This window comes from Myxocyprinus asiaticus, chromosome 39 (assembly GCF_019703515.2).
Source record: "Myxocyprinus asiaticus isolate MX2 ecotype Aquarium Trade chromosome 39, UBuf_Myxa_2, whole genome shotgun sequence".
NCBI lineage: Eukaryota > Metazoa > Chordata > Actinopteri > Cypriniformes > Catostomidae > Myxocyprinus > Myxocyprinus asiaticus.
This window is the reverse complement of record NC_059382.1, coordinates 20,137,735-20,154,471: the sequence shown is the minus strand read 5'-3', so window position 1 is coordinate 20,154,471 and position 16,737 is coordinate 20,137,735. Positions and strand designations below refer to the sequence as shown.

The 16,737-nt window shown below is 36.6% G+C and overlaps 1 protein-coding gene across 4 annotated transcripts; it reads right to left on the bottom strand.

Moving 5' to 3' along the window:
- Positions 1-2,266: 2,266 nt before the first annotated feature.
- Positions 2,267-15,966, bottom strand: LOC127429757 (sodium channel subunit beta-3-like). Of its 4 annotated transcripts, XR_007895325.1 has the most exons (8): positions 15,664-15,966; positions 15,155-15,253; positions 11,540-11,703; positions 11,204-11,438; positions 8,905-9,043; positions 6,169-6,251; positions 4,871-4,971; positions 2,267-3,984 (listed from the first exon to the last, which is right to left on the bottom strand). XR_007895325.1 is itself a non-coding variant. In XM_051678912.1 (7 exons), exons 2-6 carry the CDS (start codon positions 15,207-15,209, stop codon positions 6,188-6,190), a joined length of 657 nt encoding a protein of 218 aa, XP_051534872.1. In that variant the 5' UTR covers positions 15,210-15,253; positions 15,664-15,966; the 3' UTR covers positions 2,267-3,984; positions 6,169-6,187. The 4 variants fall into 4 exon arrangements, 3 of the variants coding, with proteins under 3 accessions (XP_051534872.1, XP_051534873.1, XP_051534874.1); XM_051678912.1 differs by lacking the exon at positions 4,871-4,971; XM_051678913.1 differs by lacking the exons at positions 4,871-4,971; positions 6,169-6,251.
- Positions 15,967-16,737: the final 771 nt, after the last annotated feature.

The window sequence follows — 16,737 nt, the reverse complement described above, 5'->3', positions numbered from 1 at the left end:
TGCACACATACTGTCATAAGAAGCCCCAGAAGGACACATCAAAGGCTCTTGAAAGATGTTGACACAAGTAGGTGGATCAAAATGTACAAGGCTGAGGTAAGAGATCTCTGCAGCAATTCAAAATAATCTAAATGAATTTGTTTGATGGTGTCTACTGGGACCACTTTACAAATGTCAGCCCCAAGGCTAAAACCAATGGCAGGACTTGGAAGGAGCCTTCTATGTGTGTGGAAAGTGCAAAGTATACATCATGATTTGATTTGTGATTTGAGGAAGATTCTCAAATCATCCTCCATTATTTAAGTACATATTAGTACTCTGGGACTAGGATCTCACAAAACAAAATCCATTATTGTCACAGAACCACTAAATATGTCATATAACACTACTAAACACTATGAGCAAACAAAGAATACTAAAAGACAAATAACATAATCATTTAAAATCAGCTCTCCCACCTTTCACAAATGATGTTTTTGAGTCAAAAACACGTCTTGAAATGTCTCACACGAATTCATACACATTTAATTGTAGTATTGGTTTACTCAAAATTAAATCACTGGCCTCCTGTGGTGAAATTACTCATAGCAGAAATTAGTTGAAGGAATATTCCGGGTTCAATACAAGTTAAGCTCAATCGACAGCATTTGTGGCATAATGTTGATTACCACAAAAATTAATTTAGACTCATCTCTCCTTTTACGGTTTTAATTTGTTTTTTATGCATTTTTGGAGGATTTTTCCACACGGAATCCCGGTTGGGAAATGCTGGCCCAGCCAACCAACTTTAAAGGGGTAGTTAACCCAAAAATGAAAGTTCTCCCATCATTTGCTCACCCTCATGCCATCGCAGATGTGTATGACTTTCTTTCATCTGCTGAACACAAACAAAGATTTTTAGAAGAATATTTCAGCTCCGTAGGTCCTCACAATGCAATGTGAATGGTGCCAAAATTTTGAAGCTCCAAAATCCACATAAGGGCAGCATAAAAGTACTCCAGACGACTCTGGTGGTTAAATCCATATCATCTGAAGTGATTTGACTGGTGTGGGTGAGAAACAGATCAATATTTAAGTCCTTTTCCCATCACGTTCACTTTCTCCTTCTTCTGTTTTTGGTGATTCTCATTCTTTGTGCATATCGCCCCCTACTGAGCAGGGAGAAGAATTTATGATTAAAAAAAAAAAATGACTTTAATATTGATGTCGTGTCTGAACACATGGATTTAACCGCTGGAGTCATATGGATTACTTTTATGATGCCTTTAAGTGGATTTTGGAGCTTCATCATTTTGGCACCCATTCACTAGCATTGTGAAGATCTACAGAGCTGAAATATTCTTCTAAATATCTTAAGTTGTGTTCTGCAGAAGAAAGTCATACACATCTGGGATGTCAGGAGGGTGAGTAAATCATGAGAGAATTTCCACTTTTGAGTGAACTATCACTTTAATCTTGTGGGTGTACATCAGCAACCAGCATAGGCCATTTTTGGACCAAGGAAAACCCCTAATGCGGCCCTGTACATTTCATTAAAACCTCACTCCAACCAGGTAACCAAAGTTGGCAACCTTGATTTAGAAGTAATGTGAGTTTGGATTTAAAATACAAAGGGGAATGAAACCTCAAATACGCGCCTTTTCAAGTCAAAATGTTTTCATAATGTCGTAAAACATGCCGTCCTTAAGTCGTCCTAAACTTTTCACTTGAGTCAACTGTAGTTCTACTTTCCAAACTACAGAGGGAGACATAGACCAGAGATTCACAAGGCAACGTGGCCTGGTTTTCCTGATTTTATTTATTTATTTATTTATTTATTTATTTATTTATTCTGTCTAAAACACATTTATTATGTAATTAAATAACAAAATAAAAGTAATGGTTTTTTTTAAGGAATGAGCCAAGCACTTGGATTTTTGAATATTTTTTCCAGTAGACCTATATTTGTGGTCACTGATTGCAAATAGACTGGCATACTACGTACATACTTCAGAGAAAAATCTGTTACAAAGCAATTTTTGCATTTTATTTGCAAATAATAAATGTATGGACATACTACAATAGAGTACAGTTTATGGGAAGTGACAGCACCGTCACTGTGACAAATGTCTAGAATATTTTTTGTGTTATTATTGCTGTTGAAAAATTCTTACATTTAAAATAAATATGATTCCTTTTTTTTTTTTTTTTTTTTTTTTTTAGACCGAAATGTCTCATAAGTGTTGGTTGGAGAATAAATCTTCCCAAAATAATGAGCAGTCAAACATTTTTGGAATGCGTTGCCTTGGTTTAATAGTCTATGTATGACAAGCTTTCACATTAAGTGATGAGCAGCTCCAGTTTAACAGGGCAGATAATACAAAAGGCAAAAGTTAACAGTAAGAGAAGCCTGCACCACTGTCCTATTTATAAAAATAATTAAAAAAAAAAAATATTAAAATGTATAAATTCATAATAACAGAATACCAGTGAAAAAAAGGAAATACAAACACATAGTACAGCCAAAAGTCAAGTGTTTATATAAATTTTAAAGAAAGAAATTAAAGAGCACCTATTATGGATTTAAATGTGCCTATTTTTGTTTAAAAGGTCTCATACAATACATTTACATGCATCCAAGGTCAATAAACACTTTAATTTGCTCATAATTTAAATTGCAGCATTACCTTTTTTTCCCCAGTGTCAAAAACGACTCGGTCAATGATCCGTTCTAAAGGATTCATCTAAACTCCTTCTGTCAGAGAGCCTACACTGCTCTGATTGGTCAGATGTCCCAGTCTGTTGTGATTGGTCTACCGCTTAGTGTAGTGTTTGAGGGCGGGTCAAAGCTGTTCACGAGCAGCCAATGAAGACCAGAGGCGGGGTTTTTGTTACCAAATTATGTAGGTTAGTACAGGAAGTAAGTCTGCAATTACTAACGACTCCTTTCAGGTGTTCAGAATCGGTTCTTTCTTTTGGGAGTCAATAACTCCATTTGTCGTGCACTTTGATTTTTGAAAGTTTGCAGACTTTTTTACATTCACAAACTGCTATATAACACACTACATGAAAAGTAATATTTGAAAAACCATAATAGGTGCTCTTTAAAAGAAATGATAAAGACAGTGTTTTGAGTGTATACAGTGACGCACACTTGTCTTCGAAAGATCCCACCATAGCAGTTGAGCTTGAACATTACTAAGCACTAATCAATAACAACAGATTGCAATGTGGCTTCTGTACAAACTGCCAAGCATCCAGTGGAATAAGTTAATAATTAGGCCATTCAATCTAGTGATATTTGTGCAAACTTAATCTCAGGGACTTGCTATAAATCTACAAAATCATTCTAAATGCAATTGTCTGCAATGTCCAATGCACAGTAAAGGCAAACCACACCACGTGTTTCCAATCACACAAAAGGCATACACTGCACACAGTATGACCTCATTACAGCTGCTTGCCTGCCTCAGTTTCACATATTATTGATTCCAAAGTGGCAAAGCTGAGTGACTTATAAGCTAAACATAACAACAAATAATATGAGATTCATTTTATAGAAAACATGACAATAAAAACCCAGTCTAATCAGAATCCAGACTTATTTTTGTATCTATGAGTAAGATTAGCATAGACCAAAGAGGGAAAGAGTTATGTGGGTATTCCAACAATTCTGGTTGACATCTGGTCAAGAAAAGTGTGTGTATAGGCAGTATGATAGCTCTTCAGCTCTGGTTTGCTGTATTTGTGTCTCTGCTAAGGCTAAATTGAGAATAGAGACAAGTCCTTATCAGTCTGAGATTAGATGTGTGTCACTGTGGAAATTCACTGAGACAGAGGGACATAATGAACCAGTTAAGAGTTTGTTTCACAAATCACATGATCAAGACAAGAGGGATTTCATTTGGCAGGTTTCGTGGTTTCTCAGAACAGCTCTAGGGAGTTTTTGACAAGATTGGCTCCTGTCTCCATTTTAAGCCAATTGCTATTAAGACTCTTCAGTACCTGTAACAGAAAGCAATGTACATAATTTGTTAGCTTGCATATTTGTAACATAAATCCTTGTGCACAGAAACTAATGATATTATCAATTTTTATAAACAAAAAAGGCAGCTATCCAAAAAAAATAAAATAAAAACACTTACATTACAAAAAAAGTTAAAAGAATTGAAATAATGTTCCACATTAATACATTATCTGCTCTTCCACACAAATCAAATCATGTTTCTGGAACATTCCACACTATATGTACACTGGCGGCCAAATGTTTGGAATAATGTACAGATTTTGCTGTTTCGGAAGAAAATTGGTACTTTATTTCACCAAAGTGGCATTCAACTGATCACAAAGTATAGTCAGGACATTACTGATGTAAAAAACAGCACCATCACTTTTTGAAAAAAGTAATTTTTGATTAAATCTAGACAGGCCCCATTTCCAGCAGCCATCATTCCAACACCTTATCCTTGAGTAATCATGCTAAATTGCTAATTTGGTACTAGAAAATCACTTGCCATTATATGAAATACAGGTGAAAGCTATTTGGTTCGTTAAATGAAGCTTAACATTGTCTTTGTGTTTGTTTTTGAGTTGCCACAGTATGCAATAGACTGGCATGTCTTAAGGTCAATATTAGGTCAAAAATGACAAAAAAGAAACCGCTTTCTCTAGAAACTTGTCAGTCAATCATTGTTTTGAGGAATGAAGGCTATACAATGCTTGAAATTGCCAAAAAACTGAAGATTTCATTCAAAGGTGTACACTACAGTCTTCAAAGGACATAGGACAACTGGCTCTAACAAGGACAGAAAGAGATGTGGAAGGCCAGATGTACAACTAAACAAGAGGATAAGTACATCAGAGTCTCTAGTTTGAGAAATAGACGCCTCACATGTCCTCAGCTGACAGCTTCATTGAATTCTACCCACTCAACACCAGTTTCATGTACAACAGTAAAGAGAAGACTCAGGGGTACAGGCCTTATGGGAAGAACTGCAAAGAAAAAGACACTTTTGAAACAGAAAAACAAAAAGAAATGGTTAGAGTGGGCAAAGAAACACAGACATTGGACAACAGATAATTGGAAAAGTGTGTTATGGATTATAGCCCCATTGAGCTTTTGTGGGATCAGCTAGACTGAAAGGTGCGTGAGAAGTGACCAAGACAGCCACATCTATGGCAAGTACTACAGGAAGTGTGGGGTGAAATGTCACCTGAGTATCTGGACAAATTGACAGCTAGAATGCCAAGGATCTGCAAAGCTGTCATTGCTGCACATGGAGGATTTTTTGATGAGAACTCTTTGAAGTAGTTTAAGAAATTCTGAACTTTTTTTCCAAATTGTAACAGTCATTTTTCATGTTATTAATGTCCTGACTGTACATTGTGATCAGCTGAATGCCACTTTGGTGAATAAAAGTACCAATTTCTTTCCATAAGAGCCAAAACGTTTGGCCGCCAGTGTGTGTGTGAATATATATATATATATATAAACATCAGGGCTATCATAAATGAATCCAGGTTTTATTATATCTAATCTTTCTCATATTCAATTTAAATTTCACTTCATGAAAAAAAATATATAGATTTTTTTTGTCTTGTTTTCTGGAAAAAAACAAAAATCTAAACATCTTTAAAACAAGATAAATGTACTTAAGAAGCAAAATTGCATGCAATATTACTTGTTTCTAGTGCATATTGTATATCGTTACGAATTAAGTTTTTATTTTCGGGTAAACTATCACTTTAAAACATAAAGCTTTAACGTTTATGCCAGTGGGTGCCTATCTATCTTTTTTTTAAGAAAGTGTTGACATTTTTACTGGAAAATAAGACCAATATGATTAACAAAATGATTTTGTAGTGTTAATATACAATGAACCAAGGCATTTACAAAGAGAACAAACCATGACTTCAACGTTACTGTTGTTTTCCATCATACTTTACCTCTCATATAATCTTTAGATGAGATTAGCTGAAGTTAGTAATTGGTGGATAGATATTGTATGATCAGAAGAGTTGCATGTGGTTAAGTGGATGGGAATGGAGATCCGGTTAATGTGATGTTAAGAGAGGATGTGGACAAGGAAAGAGTAAAGCAGATGATGGTGGAGGGGTTCTAGTCAGCTACTCATGATGAGCGGGGAATTGTTGATGATATTTCTAATCGAGAGGTAAATTCAAAAATACCGTAAATGGTGTGAGACTTTTATTCCGTAACTGCAGGGCCCGGGTTCTCTTTATTTTCAGAGGGAATCGCTAAGTAGTCTGTCCTGTAGACACATGGGTACAATAGAAAAAAAAAAAAAGGCAAAACTGAGGAGCTGAGGGTGCACTTTTGCACCACTTACTTTAGGATCCTTCAGCAAAGTAGAAGTCACTTCAAGATAACTATCACTAAATGAAAGGGATAGTTCACCCAAAAGTGAAAATTCTGTATTGTTCTAAACCCATATGCTGTTGTTGTTGTTTTTTTCCAGAAAATTTTGAAGATTAGCATATTTTCCATACAATGACAATTTATAGTGGTCCAAAAAGGACACAAAGCACTACAATCGGAGTGCATGTGACTCACACTCTATATTAAAAGTCTTCTGATGAGCAGACTGAAATTGAAGTCATTATTCACTGATAATCTTCCCCCATATCATTGACTCAATGATATGGAGTTGAACTTGAGAATCAGACCAATTTAATTCCTGTACAAATCTGACTTTTGAACCAGTTCCTTAATCAGACTGAATCATTCGCACACAAATAGGACTGATATGGCTCTCAAGATCGACTGGCTCAATTATCCGGTTGCAACGGATCTTAAAAGAACAGTTCACTTGAGGGGAAGATTATCAGTGAATAATGACTTACATTTCTGACTGTATACCAAGCTATCGTATAACCTAAGAAGATTTGGAATATAGCGCACAAATTCATATTGACCACTTTTATGGTGCTTTTGAGGAATTCTCTTTTTTTCGTGTGTGTGTACTATGACCAGTCATTGTATGAAAAATAGCTGTGTGAAGATTCTTCAAAGTTCTCCTTTTGCATTCCACTGGAAAAATAACAACATATAGGTTGATACTTCATAAAAGTACAAAGTTTCATATTTGGGTGAACTATTCCCTTTATGTTGAATAGCTCAGTGGAATTTCAGAAGCTGAAGTTTGGGGTCTTCTTGTTTTCTTCTGCAGGGAATTGAAGGCAAGGTGAGGGCATAAAAGACAGCAATAAAGTCACATATTTATATGACCGACATACAGATCAACAAATAATGACCGACAACGGTAAGCTATAGAAAGAAGGTGTAGGAAGAATATAAAGGTTTAAAATGGCCCAACGCTATGCCAAATGACAGTTAGAGATCAATGAGTAGCCTATCAGTTTGGAATCAGAGTATAACAGGTAGCCTGGAGGGCTCGTTTAACTGATATGATTAGGTCACACCAATGCAACTTTCAAAGCTCTCAAGGATGCATTATCCATGTGTGCATGTGCTATGTCTCCTAGTGAGTGTTTGTGTTTTTGGGTAACAGTAGTCTATGACACATCAGTTATCTCCAGAACACAGCTTTAAATTCATCACTAAAGATTTAACTTCAAGTGAGTCGATAATGATTGAATGTTAAGTTCACAGCATCCCTAGTAAGAACATGTTTATCCACCTTTCAAACTGGTCATACATGCGCCTACTTTTCCATTAATCTGCAAGTCAGTTGAATTATCAAGCAAACTATAGTCTCTGGAAGTGCTGATCTTACTGATACGTTAAGGGGACGTCACAATCATTAATGCGTAAGTAATCCAACATCAGCAATTTACTGGTCCTTACTGGGCCCGTTTCTCAGAAGAGTATTACAGAGACTGTGATTGTGGTTAAACTCTGTTTATAGGCCTTAGTCTACATGTGCATTATCATGAGGGAGCCGCCTCGTCATGGTGGAGCAGCTGAATGACTTCTCCCTGCTTTGGGGACAGTCTTATTTGCAAGATTGGAGCAAGTATCTCATTTTATTAAATGCATCCACGAGACACCACAGAATAAGTGTAATATCTGATATAATGTGAGCTGAAATAGCTGCGATGCCCACACACCACCAGTCTCTGCATACCTGGGAGTGCCTGCTCTCAAAACAGTTATGGCGGATTGTGAGGATCCACGTTATCGACCAGCTGTGGGTTAAACACTTCCGAATTACAAGCGCTATGTTCAAAGAATTCTGCGACAAGGTCGGACCTCTCAAGTGGGCTAGTCACATCTAGCTATCGCACACTCATAACACATGCACGAATGTTCAAAACACGTCATCGCTTTGCGAATAAACCGTTTCCATCACTTTAATGCACATTTTAACTCATGCAAAACTCTAGAAAATCCACCTCCTCCTAGCGCATTAAATTTTAAGCGAATTTAGAACGTATATTCGCATATCAAGCATTTCCATTCAGGACTTCTTATGTGCAATTTCAAACTGCACATAAAAATAGTTGGATGGAAACCCACCTACTGATCATTGTGTATGCAATCCAGCATCATTCAGCTGTGAAAATATTTAAAAATATGTCATTCCCAAAATTTTCTAACAAGCACAGAACTTTGGATTGTGAAAATTATACGTGACCTTGGACAGTACAACATAATGAACAGATAATACCTTTAAACCCTCGCAAACTTGACTTTTTTTGCATTAAATTAAATGTGTTGTCTACTCTATCTAAGATCTATTGACAGTTCGTTGAGAATATCTAACACCCTAGTACAGTTAAAATGCTATAGAAACATAGAACTCGTTTAACCTCTTGGACTGTGCTCCTTAAATTTCAGTATTTTTTGGCAGCGACTCATTTTGTATTGTTTTCATTTCATGTTAAACATGTTTCGGATGTACTTGAAAATTTAGAACATGGCCATGCAAATGCAATACTCACGCATTATCCTGCGCCTGCTCGTCAGATTTGGAGATCTTCCTATAGCAGTAGATCATCTCCACCAGCAACCAGAACGTGAGGAACACCAGGAGAACATACATTATGATCTCTGAATACAGGGCTGTGGTGTTCTGGCTCGCTAAGATAAAGATTAAAATTGATGTTTGTGATCGATTCATTCAGAAAGTGAAGGTTTGAGTCTCAAGTGTGCTGGTGTGGTGCATGAGTGTTGAAAGTCAGAAAATGGCAACACTATGATGCAATATAACATAACTGTAATGCACAAAGATAGTTTTATCCACAGCTATATCAGGTCACAAGGAATTATAACTGATGGTAAAACAAGGAGTGCAAATGCTTTAAGTCACTTTACAGGTGCGCAGTCATGCTTTGCATCGAGGTGGTACATTTTTATTTGGTGCAGTGAGAAAGATGTATTTAAATTGTGTTAAACGACAACAATTTTAGCCTCTTTTGAAAGGTGTTGAGTAATTAGTGTTTATAAATCAAAAACAAACTATTAAAAAAAAAAATTGCAAGTTAATTATTATTATAATTTTTTTTTAGGCAAAAGTCAGTTGAGTTGATTAGGTAGAAGTAGGTGCTTTAAGATTTGGTAATTTTATATTTCTACCTGTTCCATGGAAGATATTGTGCAGCAAATAATTTGCATGCAAACACAAAACCACCCCAAAAAAACAAAAAACAATCATGCTCAGATATTTCACGCTAACTTTTCCATGGAGGACAATGAGACTCAAAGGTGATATGACATACTGTAAGTAAGATATGGAAAACTTGATGCAGAGTGATTGTGTGATCAGAGGTTCTCAGCTATACTTTCTTCAGTGCAGAAGCCCAGTATTGATATACAGTATGGCCAAGATTCATCCACATTAAAGACAAAATGCCAACAGTAAAAAAAAAAATTAACTGATCTTATTTCCATTTGTAATTTAGCCACAGACAGTTCTGCATTATGAAAATGGATTTTAAAGATGAGAACCACTGTATACATACATCAACATCAGTGCAGTGCATGTGACATTTCAGAAGAAAAACAAGTTTATCTCTCAAAAAAGATCATGTGATGGCATTATTAAAACTGGCTTTATGCCTCATGCACTACAGTGAATAGCTCTAAAATAGCATGGAATGTAAAAGCACAGTTGTACTGTAAGTCTGTGGTTGTAGAAGGCCAGTTGTAACTCAAAATATCTTCAATACCCACCAATTAAATACAATGTTTTCTATTTCTATCTGCGAATCAAGAAACTCATAGTAGACACGCAGATAGAGATAATGCATTGTGTTTGCATGATTAAATGAAGACAAATATACATTAGATAAAGTATATTCGAAGAGTGAGAGGAAGTACTCTGCATTCAGCAATCTTAGGCATCCAGAGAACAGCATACAAACCAGAATCTTTACATTACCCCTTACAACAGATAGAGAGGTAAGTGGTTGGTAAGATAAAACCCATCCCCTGAAAACAACTTCCTGACTTCCAATAAGTAAGCTTATAAAACAATAAAAACAGAACAAAACATAACATTACTAGAACAACACAAACAACACAAAGAAATGTCAGGACACAATAATAGAATTACTCTAAGCACAGTCATCTAAATCACACAGGAATAGCTAAATGATTATTGAAATTAATGCATTTGGGGCCATTCAGACAGAACACATTTTTGCGCCAACAAGGTTAGAGGCAGTGCAATGGATATATTAGAACGCAGGTGTCTTGAGATGTGCTTTTATACGTTTATGCTCTTTACTAACTTGACATGGTGTCTAAAAAAACATGGCGCTCCTAGATGCAACATAACCAATAGAGTAGAATGTAGGTGTCTTGAACTTGACAACGTCTTAAAAAAAAGGGCGCTCCTGCGCAAGACACTGTATAAACTGAGAGATGTAGCGCAATGGTCAGAAATGCCCCGCTAGACTACAGCATATTTGCATAGAAAAACAATGGAAAAACAGAAGCACACAGACACAAAAATGTGGGCCCCCTAATGGTCAATGGTCAAAGTGACCATTGTTTTTTCAGGGTCTTGAGACTGCATTCTGTTCCATTCGTTATGCAGCATCTAACATTTTTTAACACAAGAACATATTCTGTCTGAACAGCCCCTAGGGGGCCCACATTTTTCTGTCTATTCGTCCATCTATTGTTTGTTAACTTAAAAGAATAATAAAAAAAAACAACAATACTGCAGACGGATGCAAAAAAGCATTTTTGTGAATGGCCCCCTAGGAAGTTCTAGCAGTGAGGACACTCACTCACCTTTCTCTTTCACCTCCAGATCGATTTTGATTGTCTTTGTAGTAGAAGGCGTGAATGAATCAAACTCAAAGAGGCGGAACACCACGCATTCGTATTTGCCAGTGTCATTTAAAGTGACCTTTTGGATAACAATGGAGACATCCTGCAAGTCCTTACTGCCATTCCACACCAGACGACCTCTCCAGTGCTCTTCTATATCCTCTGGCTCCCGTGGGTCACCATCGTACTGATAGATCTGAGCAGTGGAGATGATTATGGTTCAGAGATACTACTTCTTTTAAGCACAACACAAACTAATGAGTCTTTTTTCAAAAATGAGCTAAGAGGTAAACTCACAAGCACTCTTCTGTCATCTGGACCGATGTAGAACCAATCCACTTTGGTTTTTGCAGCGATCTCCTCTCGTTTCATGCAGAAGATGCAGGTTAACTTCATATAATTGTCTACCACGGCCTCCGTGTCAGACGGCACGTCCACACACACTGGCCAGCCCTCCCGCACTGCAGAAAACACAGAGAGTATTACTACACTCACAAACAAACACACAACTACACACACTTTCCCTTTACACTTTACCCCACAATAGTGTAACTCAGTGACAGATACTGTATAAATGTGGGTTAAGTCAAAAAATACCACCGAAAGTGACAGAATACCCCACTTATTAAAAACACCGTGGCAAACCCCTCATTGTTATTTAACACTTGCTGCATTTCATAATATTCTGTTTATGGCCTTTTCAGACACCTCAGTGACCCGTACCTGTAGCTGTCATATATCCCAGAGGTGAGTGTTTTTGAATGTATAGCAAATATTAAGTGTTTGTTGATGAAACAAATTAAAATCAGCTCTTAAAACAATGACTGTGAAGAAAATCCAAGCCAAAACAGAAATCTAAATACATCAAAATCTACCATGACCATAAAGAGCAGAGCTGTGCAATCTCAGTGCCTGGTCAAAAATGACCAAATATTATTTGATAAAGAACTCACTGTAGTCCTCACTCAGTTACAATTTAGTCTAGCGGAGTGTTAATTGTGTCATGATACCCTGTGCACTATTTACAGCTACTTTTATATTTAGTATTGATTTGATCTTATAGGTAACATCCATAGATTTTCTGAAAAATGTATTTCAATTCATTGATTCAAGTTAAGTATGCTCTTTATGAGTTTTCATATACTTATATACCTTACATATAAAGTTGACCTGTACTTATTGGTGAAATATCGGTTAACCAGGCTAATAAAAAAAAGTTTCTTTTTGACACTGAAGTACGTAACTGATGACTCTGTTTTTTGAGTCAGTCAATCACATTTTACAATGCGTGAGATCACGTCTTGCTTGGCCCTTGGAGTGAAGGGTTCACACTTTCCCAAAAATGTAGCTTCAATCTACTGTACGTGTATTTTATGGAGGTCAGTTAAATCTGAGGCAGAGATTTATCAAGGGAGCACCAGAGAATAAGACAGAGAGAGACAGAGAGAGAGCGAGAGAGATCGAGATCATTATCCATTACAAGCTCCAATTCCAGAAAGAGGTCAGTTTGAGCTTGTCTCCCTATCCTCACATTCATAGCACACCTGACTCCATGTCAGACAAAAATACACTTTATACTGACTGCTGCAAACACATGCTCGGTATTGGCATCAGAGCACGCCTAAAGGGCCTGAGTTTAGGGCTCAGTGATGTGAAGATTTAAACATGCTCTGGAGTGTTCGCCTGACTGTTAACATAACATCTCTACCATTGTTGAAATAGAGGCCAACTTACATAACTTACAGCCTCTAGCACAGGCTGTCAACACTGATTGTGTCTTTGCTTTTTGAAAGGTCGTATGGGCCTATGTAATTTGGCACATAAGAGCCCAGAAGTGTAGCTGATGCATAATAATGACTAGTGACATATTTTGCCATTATTAAAGACTGTGAACATGTGTTCCCATGACACCACACTGCCACAGTCTGTGAAGAGAGGCATAGTGAGTCACTGACCACTACTATTTATAGCAGTATCAATATTATCTTTTAATGGAAGGATTGTTATTTTTGTGATCATTTGGACTCATAATGTGTATGAAGTCTTTATGTAGAAAAACTAAAATATGAAACCCAGTGCAAATTATTTTATTTGCACTGTTTTTATTTAATTAAATGCATGAGTACTTTACCAAACACTATTACAAACTCGGGTCTTTAGAGACCCGGCACCTATATCTATAACAAATGGATCTACAAAATTCCCAGATAGTTTAAAATTTTCCACATATTTTCAAGACAATTAGAAAATAAAATAAATTAATATATTCTGATACATTTAAGATGTTTGTATTTTTCATACAGTATTTTAAAGAGATGATGCAACAAATCAGGACAAATCTAGAACAGGATTCATTACTTTCACACTGAAATTTCATGAGACGCAACTGGCTGTCAAACACATATAGAGCTACAAATATAAGCTACTCATATGTATTTTCTCAAACACACAGCTTACATAATTTTAGTAGAACATCCAAATGACAACAACCAAATCATACTGTGCGTGTGTTGCAATTGCTATGGTTTACTTCCATGTTGCTTTATCAAATAGCAATGTTAAATGTAAATCAAGTCAATCACTGAAACACCAGTGCCACCTTGAGTAACAAATAGCATGTATAATATGTGTGTACATGCATATGGCATACTGATAATTCACCATTGTCACACAGAAAATCAATGTGATATTGAAGTCTATTGTATGAATGTAGTACTCGTGTCTTGTAATAAACAAAGAAATAGATATTCTGGAGGGGGCCTGGGTAGCTCAGCGTGTATTAATGCTGACTACCACCCCTGGAGTCACGAGTTCAAATCCAGGGTGTGCTGAGTGACTCCAGCCAGGTCTCCTAAGCAACCAAATTGGCTCGGTTGCTAGTGAGGGTAGAGTCACATGGGGTAACCTCCTCGTGGTCGCGATTAGTGGTTCTCGCTCTCAATGGGGTGCGTGGTAAATTGTGCGTGGTTCGCGGAGAGTAGCATGAGCCTCCACATGCTGGGAGTCTCCACGGTGTCATTCACAGCGAGTCACATGATAAGATGCGTGGATTGACTGTCTCAGAAGTGGAGGCAACTGGGACTTGTCCTCCGCCACCCGGATTGAGGTGAGTAACCGCGCCACCAAGAGGACCTACTAAGTAGTGGAAATTGGGCATTCCAAATTGGGGAGAAAAGGGGGATTAAAAAAAAAAAAAAAAAAAGAGATATCCTGGGAAAGTAAACTTACAGTGTGTGTATATATATATATATATATATATATATATATATATGAAATAATCATATAAATATGATTTATGGAAGAGCAAAAAAAATGACACTATTACATACCTAGTGTCTCTAATGAACCTATAAACTTTTGGTTCCTAAGCCATTATGAAAATTATTAATATTATTTTTTTTGCAATTTTGACATTGTGTGTGTGTGTGTGTGTGTGTGTGTGTGTGTGTGTGTGTGTGTGTGTGTGTGTGTGTGCTACACTATTTATAAGAGAAAGATTGAGGAATACTAAAGAGGTGTGGGTACAACTCCAAAAAATATATGAGGTACAGGGGTGAAATAAGGTCTAGGGTCATTAAAGACCCTAGGTATGCGTTTAAGGTTTAAATATATGTAATGCAAAAGTGCACATATGGTATTAGTCCTATGACGTTTTCATACACAAAACACTAGTATGCTTGCGAAAATTGTTGGTTTATTAAAAAAAAAAAAAAAAATTAAATTAAAAAAAAAATCATAAGTTATTGTTGAATAAAAAAACGCAAGATTTGCATAACACACTCCAAGTTTGTTAATTTCAAACAATTTTTTTTTTTTTTTTAAGAAAACAACGAACAGTACAAAAAGAGAGAAGTAGAGCTAATCATATCTTTAATCATTCACAATAGACATTAAAAAGTCGAAAACACTTACCAGCAAATGTGTACAGCAATAGCAAACGCAGCACAAGCCTCAGGCGAGTAGCCATGCTCGGAGTTCTAATAACAGGGCGGCGTCTCAGATTGAGCCTTCCTGTTCGCGAAGAGATAAAAGAAAGATGGGAAATCACTGTAAATTCGACAGTAACTCGCTTTTAAAGGGGCTATATGTCTATATGCTGTATTTTGAGTCTATATATGACTATAATTTATGCAAATGTCATCCGCGCGTAACTGATCTGATGAGTCGATCAGCACCATGGACAGCGCCCAGTCAAGCTCACGCTAGTCCAACACTAGTTACATGTACTTCAGCTGTTTACAAAAGTCACTGATAAAGATAGGTTTATAGGGATTAAATATTATGCATTTAACATGCAAACTGCAACTGATCGTGAAACAACCCGGTTGTTTAAATTTAACTCAACGCTATTTAACTCAGACTTCGGGACAAATGTTTTCATGTTTGTTTGTTTTTTCCAGAGAAAGTTTGACTGTTCTTACCGAGGCAGAAACATCCGGTCTATCTGTAAATAACACGAGCAGTAACTCAAACTAAACGCGCGCGCTCTTCTTCCATGGCGATTCTCGTGAATAAAACGTGCAAACAAAAGACCTGTGGATTCCTAACGATTCCTGTGGAAAATTCTCGCAGAATAAAGATATCCAACGCCTCCGAATCGAGCAGTTTCAGTAGATGTCAGCGACAGATTGCGAAGCGTCTTCTTTTCCATCCACATGAGTAGTACAGATACTCCATCGCCCTTTGTAGCAGGAGAATAACAGCCGCCTGTCTTTTTTTCTTCTTTTTCTTTTTTTTTTTTTTACTAAGTAGCCACCTACACATGACAGACAGACAGTGCGCGTGCGCCACTGTGTCAACTGTTAAACTGGCTAGTATGAAGGTTTAGTAGAGGGGTTACACTGAATTTATTAACTTAATAATTTAAGAATCCTTAAAAATAATGAATTTCAAGTGGTTTCACAGATTAAACCCTGTCAGCTGAAGGCTACTGGTTCTTTTACAGTCAGCTTTTAATGGGCTCGGCTGTGTATAATTTCTAAAAGTCTTAATCAAAACCTAGCAGATAGATATTTAATTTGTATCCCTCTGTTTCAGCACAAATTAGACATGCACTCTTTTAGTAAAATGCAATAAAGCAAATCAAAGTAACATAATTGGAAGGATTGTACTTTTACTTTGTGTACACACTTAGCATAAAAAAAAAGAAGAAAAAATTGTGTTCATTCAGTTTTTTACACCTGGGTTCTCTGAGACCCCAAACATAAAAGAATATTACACTTTATCAACTTGGAATTAACAGTACACTTTTAATCAGTTCTCATTAGATTAGGAGAAGTCATAAAGTATCATTAAACCTTAATGCTAATTATGTTTTTGACATGACAAATGGGCCTTAACAAAGGTTAAAGGAATAGTTCACCCACAAATGAAAACTCTCTCATTATTTATTCATCCTCATGCTATCCCAGATGTAATTGACTTTCTATCTTCTGGAGAACTCAAATGAAGATTTTTAGAAGAATATCTCAGCTCTGTAGGTGAACAGAACCTTG